Source organism: Haematobia irritans, chromosome 1 (assembly GCF_050003625.1).
Source record: "Haematobia irritans isolate KBUSLIRL chromosome 1, ASM5000362v1, whole genome shotgun sequence".
NCBI lineage: Eukaryota > Metazoa > Arthropoda > Insecta > Diptera > Muscidae > Haematobia > Haematobia irritans.
This window is the reverse complement of record NC_134397.1, coordinates 279,435,747-279,447,079: the sequence shown is the minus strand read 5'-3', so window position 1 is coordinate 279,447,079 and position 11,333 is coordinate 279,435,747. Positions and strand designations below refer to the sequence as shown.

The following is an 11,333-nucleotide window of genomic DNA, read 5'->3' as shown; positions in this document are numbered from 1 at the left end:
GCCCAATTCCTGATTTTTTTGCCATCGTTCTCTATGACTTGTGGCACGGTTTTTATCCAATTTGCGTGAAATTTGAAATCTAGAGTTTTTTATGACCATAAAGAGGTGTGCCAAAAATGGTGAGTATCGGTCCATATTTTGGTATAGCCCCCATATAGACCGATCTCCCGATTTTACTTCTTGGGCTTATAGAAACCGCAGTTTTTATTCAATTTACCTGAAATTGGGAATCGAGAGGCTCCCGATTTGGGGTCTTGGGCTTATAGAAACCGTAGTTTTTATTCAATTTGCCTGAAATTGAAAATCTTGAGGTACTTGTCACATTTTGACACGAATCATTTGAAGGATGGTACTATATAAAAATAACATGCATTTAATACTAGCGACGCCATCTATGTGTCAGACCGGGGACTTATCAGCCAACCTGTTACGTGGTATAGCGCAGTGTTTTAACTGCCAGAGATTTGGGCATGTCTCTTCAAATTGCAACATGCAATACATACAGTGGTGCCAACTGTTTTAGGCTGAAAATTGTAAATTTCAAAAATATTTTTCGTCAAAATCGTCAATTCATCCCAAAGAATTTGTCAAAAAATCGTCACCCATAAAACAGCGGAAAAAAGATTTAGGAACAAAATAAAAGTTTTATTCAAACATCTGAGGCATCCATATATTGTTTACACAATAAAGCTGTTATTAAAAAAAAAAAAGTTTAATTCATTTTAGTTACATGAATAAGGCCGTTTAAATCTCTAATTAAGTCATATAGTTTCCAGTTTTTTTTTAACGACGATTAATTGAAATAAATTTTTAATTAATTTAAATTAATATATCTGACCACATGTACTACATTGTTTAACAAAATTTTCTTGACAGAAAAATTTCCTATTCTCCAAGCGAATTTAAATCCTTATTACTTATTTGCTTATGTATAATTTTTATTATTATTTCTATTATCGCTAATGTATAAATAAATAAAGTGAATTTAACAAAACTGGCTTCATAGCAATCAGAATTGTTTAGCTTTAAATAGTTTTTAGACAAAAGAATACCTTGCAAAGTTTAAGTTTCAAATTTCTTTCTACACTGGAGACGGCTGGAAGCAAGCTACATATAAATTGTCATATTATTGAGATCCAAAATAACTTGTTTACATTACAACTTATGAAAATCGTCAACTTATAACTATATCCCTTTGACCAAATTCACCATCAAAAATCGTCAAAATGATGAAAAATCGTCTGAGTTGGCACCGCTGAATACATATGCGTCAAATGTGCACAATCGCATGGCCCGGGAGCCACCGTGGTGCAATGGTTAGCATGCCCGCCTTGCATACACAAGGTCGTGGGTTCGATTCCTGCTTCGACCGAACACCAAAAAGTTTATCAGCTGTGGATTATCCCTCCTCAATAATGCTTGTGACATTTCTGAGGGTTTCAAAGCTTCTCTAAGTGGTTTCACTGCAATGTGGAACGCCGTTCGGACTCGGCTATAAAAAGGAGGTCCCTTGTCATTGAGCTTAACATGGAATCGGGCAGCACTCAGTGAAGTTCACTAATGTGGTATCACAATGGACTGAATAATCTAAGTGAACCTGATACATCGGGCTGCCACCTAACCTAACCTAAATGGCCCGGGAAATTGCTTAATCATTGCAATAAGACCTTTTAAAAATTGAAAAAAAAACTTAAAAAAATTTTCAATTTCAAACTGTTCAGTCGTAGACATAAAAAGATAAATAATCTCTTAAAGCCTTTAAATTCCACAAATTATTCCAATAATAGGATTTGGGAATTCGCACAATTTTCCCGTAATATATATTTGACATCTAAAAAGACATATACGAAATGAACCCAAATTCATCCGAATATTTTACTAATTCCAACACGATACATATAAGTTAACCTTTAACTACTGAGGCGAAATATATACTGTGGAGATGGTCAATTTTACCACTTTAATTTTTGGAAAATGTTGACAAGAAAATTATTTTGTTTTTTAATTTATATGCTTTTTATTTAAGTGGGATAACACTTTATTAAATGACAAAACAAAACAAGGATTAATAGCATTTAGTAAAGATTTACTCATTTATTAATTATGAGCACATTTTTACTCATTTAAGAAAATTATTTTATGTGAATTTCGAATTTAGTAAAATTGTGTACATACTTCATTTGTACAAAAGTTTTAGCTCAAGTGATAAGCATCAAACAATTTAAATAAAGAACATTTTCTTGCATTTCCACTAATTTTCATGAAATAAAGTTAAATCGGTTAAAAAATTTTTTGTTTTGTTTCTTAATTGTGCTAAAATTAAAATTTTTTATTCACTAAATAAAATATATACAAAAAAATTATAACAAAACAAAAAAGTGTTACAAAATATTGCCCTTTTTAAAAAAAATCATTATGTCTAATGGAAGTTAAAACATTTGCTCTCCAGTGTAATTGGAAGTAAAATCGATAATGGAAGACAAAGTAACTTCGAATCATGAGAGCAAAAAAAAAACAAAAACACAACAAACTGAAATTGGGAGTAAAAAAGAGAACATGTGAGAGTCTCTCTCTCACTTAGTCTCACGAATAAATGTTCTATCCCTGTTAGGCCAAAGCGAAAAGTATCTGACAGATGTTGAAGTTAAACAATTCGTCTAGTACTGCTCCACTACCACCATAACGAACTGAGTACTCTTGAGAGTACGAGAGTTTCGAAACTAAAGAGAGCATCATGACGTCGACGTCAGTGTCATCTATCAACTGCCACTATGCTTTAGAGGCTAAGGCAAATTTGCCACTCAATCAGATACTCAGATACATTTAAACATTTAACATTAACACATGGAACCCGTGCCGAACGCTTAAATATTTTTCACAAATAGAAGAAATATATGTGAGAAATATCAAGAAAAACCCCAACAAAAAGTAAAAGCACTACAAAAAATATTTTCTATAAGAAAAAGTGATTGCAACGATTGTCCAGTGTTAAGGAAGAACAAATTACATAGTGCAATTAACAATACGTTGAGCTACAACAAAAAATAAGTTTGGCTACTGTTAAACATCTGAAGGACAATAAGAAGAAAAAAAAAGAAGAAGTGTGAAATGTCTGAAAGGGCAGGGATTAGGAATTATTCTGGATGGAGATCCTATATGTAAATGTGTGCACCAAATTACCAAATAATTCGAATAGATCGATGACCTCTCCAATGTATATCCTCTATCACGAAAGTGCAATTTAGAACCTTTTTCCCTTTAAAGAAAATCTTCATCGAAACTTTTTCCGACCGACCCGCCGTGTGTGTGAATGTATGAAGTGCTATTATAACCGTGTGTATGTGTGGCTGTGTACGACTTTGAACGCGAGTGTGAAAAAATAAATAAATGCAAAATTTTGTGTACCCTTAAAAAACCCCCGGTGTGCTCTGCTGCCCTCCCTATAACCTAGCTCCAGCCATCACAAAGAGAAAACTAAGCATAACGTACGGGATTCTTCCTCTTTCAGCGACGAAACGAAACGAAACCCCGAAATTTTGTAAAATAAACCTTAATTCGAAAAAAAAAAAAACAAACAAAACAAAACAAAAAGAATAATTGTTGTGATAATATTGCATGGTCCAAAAGGTCCAGCTACAGTTCTGTGCAACGCGCTACAACCAAGTTAAGAAATTCTAATCTGAATCTCTAGTTTGAAAGTTGTGAAAGAAAGAAAAATTTTTGTTGTATCTTCGATATCTTTGAATTGTATCTAAACCCATTTTACTACTCATACAAATGAAACAATTCTCATGTCACGGTTTAATTGGATTGAAGTTGAATTGAGAGCAAAAGCAAAAGCAGCAGCCGCAGCAGCAATAGTGGTATCAGTGGTGGCAGTAGCAGCAATAACAACAAGAACACAAAAAGCAACGAGGAACGCGGGGCCTTTTAAGTATTTCTGTGGTTTCGGGCTTCGTTGTACTTCAAACTAACAACAAACAAACACACCGCTTAAAATCCAAAGAGCGAGAGAGGGAGAGTCACAGTGAAATCTCGCATGAAAACAAATCTCTCAAAAATACAGAGAATAATAATTTTGTCTCTCTAGAAGAGTGGCGTAGACGGAAAATACAAAGAGAGGTGCAAAACTAGAGAGAGAGAGCGTCGCGTGCGTATTTCTTCATAGATAATCAGCAAACGAAAAGCCAACATTGCCGCCGTCGCCGTTGTTGGTCTAGTATCGTCAACATATTAACATTGACGTTGTCATTAGCAGCAAATAATCGGCAACGCAAGCTTGCCAACATTCGTAGCCACATTCGAAAGGAAACACCTTGCTTTTTGTCTGCCACACTGCTTGGCTACTGCTGCCACTGCAAAAAAAAAGAATCCAAAGAAAGTTGCCGAATTTCGAAATTGTAACAAACCAATCGACCGACCAACCCAACCGATCCCGTCCGCGGATTCGTCTCGGTTGAAAACGACACCTTTGTTATTGCTGCTGCTATTGTCATAACTGCCAGGCGGCCATTGTGTATGGTGTTTTTTTTGTGCTTGAGTACGGAAAGGACTTTTTGCGAAAATTAGTATCCATGTTCGGTGGCAAAAATATCGAAGTCATCTTCATCATCAGTGACCACAAGAGGAATTCTTTCATATTTAATAATTCCATAGTTTCCCCATTGTATTCTGCCATTCATCAGCAATTATGAAGGAGCAGCATCATCAGCAGCACTCCCTGAGAATGGAACAATATCAACGAGTAAGTATACCTTACCCACCCTATGATTTCGTAGCGATATCAGTGTTGCAAAGCGTTTTTTTTTAAATTCACTTTCCAATTCCTATAAATGAAAGATATATCAGTTGGCCAATATTCGTTAATTTTTTTAACGGATTTGTGTGTGATAATGAAGGGAAATTATTTCCCTTTAAAAAATATTCGTTTTTTTGTATCAAGTTCATTCAAAACACTTTGCATATGAAGGATTATAGATTCATAATTCAGCAAGAAGCTTTTGACATTTAGTGTATCTTCTTTCAGTAATGTTGGCAATATTTTGAATACATTTGTCATTAGAGCTAGGCGTCCAGCAGTCCGTTATAAAAATTTGAGCCAACAATTGAAATGTTGGTTCTCAATAACGATGATGTGAAATTCTACGAAATATTGGTTTATTCTACACGTTAAATTTTTCTGTAGTGGGCTAAGCCCTCTCACCAGAGGCCATTCTACGCTTATTACTTTATCATTGAAATGGAAACATAATTGGTTTGCTCTCCTTGGACAAAAATCCATCCACTTGGGTTAATATTTTAATTCGCCTCAGTGATTGAAACAATTTCTGTTAGAAATTTATTGGAGTAATTGAACCCAACAAACCGTTTTTGTACACAAAGAAAATGTTGGGGACAATGAGCGAAGAAGCTTTAAATTGTAACGTAACTTTTTCATTAAGCCAATTATATTTTTCATAAGTACACGCAGAGAAGAAACATGATTGTCACAATCATATTCGAAGAGCAAAATAATATGATAGGAGCTATTTTTGCGGCGACCATGTAACATTTTAACCTGCAACCATGTTGGCTCAGTGAACATGGTTCTAAGAAAAATGTAATTGTCCTCATCTAAAATGTTATTATATTGATAAAAATAATTTTGTTTGAATGAAAAGACAATGGTCACGATTTAAAATGTTATGGTATTCATTGAAAATGTTTTTCTCCTAGTTAAAGAACATGGTCACAACCTAAAATGTTTTGATCTTTTGAAAAGACTTTTTTCATCGTCGAAAAAAGGACGCCACTTGAGAAAAGAAAACACAAAATTAACTTTATTTGTTTGTTTTTATTTATTTATAAACCAATTCATTGTTTATTTGTATTTATAATGCCGTTCAAGCAAACATAATATATTTTTAAACACTCTATTTTATTTCAATTTCAACAACAAGTAATTATTCCATATTTACATCGTGCACATCAAATGTACAAACGCAGACATCATGTAACTGCAAATAAAAATAAATGATACCATATAGCAAAATGCAGGACAAAAAACAGGTAAATTTTTTCAGTTACACTTTCCTTTTTTGTGTTCATATAAAACCACGTGTCACTTCTAAATAAATAAATTAACACAAAACACAGTAAATCCGTATTCTCCGTCCATTCCAAGAAACAATCAACACACGACTGACGCGCAAAATGAAAATCGTGTGTACCTGCTCAATGTTTTTATAAAATTCTTTTCGCTACAAACATGTTAAATGGTCACGAAAAAAATGTAAATGGTCTTTATGGTCATGTAATGGTTCTAGACATGTCTATACTTAACCTATAAAAATACTTTTTTCCCTGTAAAAAAGTAAAAAAAAATTGAATGGTCAGGTACATGATTTAATGGTCTCAAATTCTATCATTTAAATGATAGAACATGTTTGCGGTATTTGAGAGCCATTCAAATGCTTATTGCCACCATACATTTTTCTCCGCTCGAAAACTATTTTTACAAAGACAAAATACATGGGTTTCGCGGCAATTACATGCTCTAGATAAGCATTAAATAGATGTGGCAACCATGTCCAAACATGGTTTTTCTGTGCGTGTAATATGAAATCTGTAGTTATTTAACAAAACATTATAGAATAGTTCTTTAAATGTTCATGAGAGCAATAATGAAGACGTAAATGCTGATCTTTTTGACCATGCACACAAGACAAAATTCATTCTTATTCAACGGAATTGTTGTATTGGTTAACCAAAAATTGTAGCTCATAAATAAATAACACTTACCAAAAGCTTTAGAATTAAAAAAGTCATACACTCAGTGGGTGAGTAATTGTTAGTGAGTGTTACTTTTTGTGAATGGCTCGAATGTACTCTTGGTCAACTCCCCAACTTTTTTAAACACTAAAAATAGATTTTTGATTTGGTTTAAGTGCTATACAAAGAGCGTTGAGTAAAACGGATGTGTCTTATTATGGAAACTAAAGCATCTTCAAGGATTGATGAGTGTATGCTATTGTCCTGCCAGATAAAGTAAGAAAAACCGGCTGAAAAAATCAAAGACTTTGATATACTTTTACATCTATTTAGTTGAAAAAACATTTGGGAGGTGGTTAATCCTCATTCTTATGTCTACAAACACCCATTCCAAACTAGTAATTTTTTCATCAATCAGTGATTCAAAACTCATTTCGGGGTCTTTCGAGAATAGCGAGTAATGGGTCGTAACAATATTTCACTAAAATTCAAATGATTGAAGTTGGCGAAATATTGTCATTGCCTTAAGGTTAATTTTTTGGTTGTTGACGATCATCTTTCTCCAACAGGTCTTCGTCGAATTCTGAAGGTCGTTTGTTTCGAGGCGTCTCGTCATAGTTAAAATTGCCATTTTTGAATTTCGATCACCAATTGTGTCCAGTAGACACACTTAAGCCATCTTCACCGTACATACTGCTCTTGGGTGTTCCATTTCTGAACCTCACAAATCAAAATAAAAAATAAAGGGGTTTAAATTTATTCTACGACCCCAAAGTAAAGTCGAAATCGATATTCAAATTCGACTTTTGATGTTGCCCATAATTGACTGATCGACATTTACTGGCGTGGAATATCATCAAAAGGTTTAATAACTGATGTCATTTGAAAGACGATGTTCTTTCTTTTAACAAAACAATTTATTAAAAATTTAAATGATCAATAAGAAATTGTAAAAGGATGACTTGAACTGAATATCATTGTGGATGCCTTTGACCTATTTTTATATTCCACACCCAAAAAAAAGTGAACCCTCTATTTCACTAAAGCCAATTTAACTTTATTTTAGTTCATGGAATTATTATGTTTGGAGAAAGTTTCCTTTACTCTAAAATTTTTTTGTGTACGTTAGTTGAATTAACTAAAACAGAGGAAAAAAAATACTCAAATGAAGCATAAAGATTAACTAAATTCGTGTCTTCCACAAAATAGTTCAGAATTTCTTTAAATTTGTAAATTTTACCAGAAATGCGTCCATCATGAACTTCGTATGTCACTAAAGATATTCTTGCAATTTTGAACTCCAAGTTTTTCCTTCAAACTACAAAACAAACAAAACAATTGAAAAAACTTAGTTATGTCTAATAAATTTTCTTGAATTTGTCGAAAAATATTTACTTATTTTTATGACATCGGTGATGCCAACGTTTGTAATACTGTTTAGTTAAAATTTTCTGCAAATATTCAAAATTTTCTAAAATTCACCGAAAGTTTTCTTCCTGGTGGGTTCACTCTTTTTTCAGTGCAATGATATCCTACAAGGTTACAAATTATAAGCGTTTCTTTCGTAAATACTAGAAATGTGTACATCCAGCACAAAATGGAGCACTATTTCAGCAGGATTGTAAAACAGAGAGATAGTTACAATTGATTATCAAACGAAAACTAAAAATGCCACTGTATTAAAATACAATAGTGGGGCCTAACTTTGTATTTTCAAAATCCTTTTTTATTGCAGAACAAATAATTTGTAAGAGTAAAACAACACATCCTTAGTTCTCTCAATCCAACATAGTAGGGCATGTTAGACACAGTGGAAGCTATTTATTTTGGGGCTCATTTAGTATTCAGTCATATTATCATATGGTTAACTTACCTCATCAATGGCGGGGTATCTCTTTTTTTCTATACACAGAAAAAAATATCACCAAAATATTTCCAATTAAAAAGTTAATTGAAGTTGAATATTTTTTCAATTAATAAATTAATTGATACAATTAACTTTTTAATCAAGATAGAACATAAAGTTAATTAAGTCAATGATTGAAAATTTTAAAATTTTTAATTAAAAAATTAATTGATACAATTAACTTTTTAATCAAATTCGGAAGACTAAGTCAGTTAAAAAAGTGATGAACATTTCTTAATCCAAATATAAACTCTAATCCAATTCAGAAAGTAATTGAAAATAGTTACCTTTTTAAATAAAAAATTAATTGGGGTTTGCATTCAAAATCAATTAAATTTTTAATTGAATCAATTAAAAAATTAATTGAAAATTGCTAATGACATCAATTAATATTTTAATCAAGAATTTTTTCTATGCCCAATTAAAACTGTGATTGATACTATCATGTTCGTGATTGAAGACATTTCAATTAAAAAATTAATTGGATCAATTAATTTCGTGATTGAATCAGAAAAAAATTTTTTTGTGTGTAGCCGGGGTTAAGATTACCTTATCAGGCTTACTTAGACTATTCAGTCCATTGCGATACCACATTGGTGAACTTCTCTCTTATCACTGAGTGCTGTGAGTCTGATACATCGGGCTGCCACCTAACCTAACCTAACCTAACCTACATACAAAATATAATTTTTGGATTCAATCACGAAATTAATTGATCTAATTAATTTTTAATTGAAATGTCTGCAATCTCAGAACTGATAATATCAATCACCGAAGTCAATTGAAAAATTAATTCATCCAATTAAAAAAAATTAATTGATACTATTAAAAAAAATTAATTGATACTATTAATTTTTATTTTATTTGAAAATTTGTTGGATCAATTCAATTGTTAATTGAATATTTTTGAAAATTCAATTAAAATTTTAATAATATATTTAATAATATTTTGGTGAAAAATTTTCTGTGTAGAAATCAGCCTACTACCCTCTGTTTGTAATGTTATGGATATAGTACCACTTTGGTAGCAACTGGGTGCTAGACAAACACAAAAGGAAATACTTTCTTCCCCATTAAAATATCAGGTCAAAGTTTTGCATTTTTGCTGCTAAATTATATTCAACGACCAAAAATTTCATTTGGGAAGTAAATATTTTATTTTACGATATAAATATTTTATTTAGATTACATAAATTTGGTTTTTAAAAATAGAATAACAATAGCACGCTTCTACTAAAAATGCGACAACAAAAATTTTATTTAATTTTCGATCTTCAGTGAATTTTGCGTATCAGACATCGTAAAAGAAAGAAAAATAAATCTGGTAACAACACATCAAAGCCATACAGGAGGAACACACAGAAAATAAGCCAAGGCCCTCTCTGCCAATATATATACGCGTACATGTGTATGTGTGTGTTGGCTAGTGTCCTTGCCCCGCTACACGGTGTATTGAGATTTGAGTATTATGTTCAAATGTTCAAACAATTAAGATTCCTTATCTGGACATGATGGTCGATGGTTGTTGCTGTCGCTCATGTTGTTGTTGTTGTTGTTGGAGGTGGACAGACAATAGATTAATGTGTGTGAAGAAACATTTCTGGAAATGGATGGATTTGTGTGGGGGGAGGTGGGGTGTTGTGGTGGTTGGTGTGTCGATGGGTGGTTTATGTCGGTGAGTTTATTTCACTTGTAACATTCGCTGGGTGGGGGAAGATAGGGAAATTATTTAAAATTATGTTTGCTAAAGACTCTCCCCGGCATAGCATTCGCAGCCGAAGTTCTTATGAGAGAAACAGTGCCAGCTGCTACTGCATAAGCACCAACTCTCTCTCCCTCTGTTTGCGTTCTATTCTATCCTTGCTTTAAGAGAGACAGGGAGAGAAAACTTGAGAGAGAACATATTTCGTCGCATATACTCAAATAATTCGATTTTGAGGGAAACTCATTTTCGTTTTGAGTTGTATTTCCAAGCCCAAATATTTCCAGTCATTCATAAAAAAAGGAAACACTAAACCCCCAAAAAAAAAATACAAAAACAACCTAAATAACAAAAACAATTTCTGCAAATTCATACTTGGAGCCGATGATGATTCTCGGAATTCTCACAGTTTTTCGAGTTTTCGTTTGTCTCGAAAAGTTTCGTTACCCATATCCCCGCACTACAACTTTATCTGGCCTTATAATTTGTGGGGATTTTCAATGAAACTTAGATTTGTTGTTGTCTTTGGCTAAATATTTAATGGAGTTTAACTTGCTTCGAGGGCTACTTGTGACAAAATTAAAAAATTTAATTATTCTACGGCATGGCGGAGAATTTAACAGCTTCCAGAAATGAGGTCGTGTGACTGTAGGTTTATTTTAATTTTTTTTATGTAGCCTATGATTAAATGCTGGAGATGTCTCCCCTTCCCCGTTGCTTACACTACGTGTGCTCCTAGCAATACCAGCCCTGAACTTTTTTGTTGACTCATGGCTCAAGGATATTTCATATCAAGAAATCCTTTTTACACACTGCCACACACATACACATGCGAACAGGCATCTACATGCACCCTGTCCCATTTTGTTGTGTAAACTTGATACTTGGTGCCGCTCCCCATGTTAAACAATCTCCCAACTTGTACTACTGAAGTTTACTATTGAAACTTGCAAATGCCTCCAAGCATTCGAGGGA

General features: G+C 33.0%; 1 protein-coding gene across 3 annotated transcripts in view; it reads left to right on the top strand.

Moving 5' to 3' along the window:
- Window positions 1-2,836: 2,836 nt before the first annotated feature.
- Window positions 2,837-11,333, top strand: part of aus (argus) — a 137,618-nt gene continuing 129,121 nt past the window's right edge. For all 3 annotated transcript variants that reach the window (XM_075296766.1, XM_075296758.1, XM_075296750.1), the window contains exon 1: window positions 2,837-4,744. In XM_075296766.1, coding sequence (XP_075152881.1) covers window positions 4,691-4,744 — 54 coding nt within the window. In that variant the 5' untranslated portion in view covers window positions 2,837-4,690. The remainder of the gene's footprint in view (window positions 4,745-11,333) is intronic.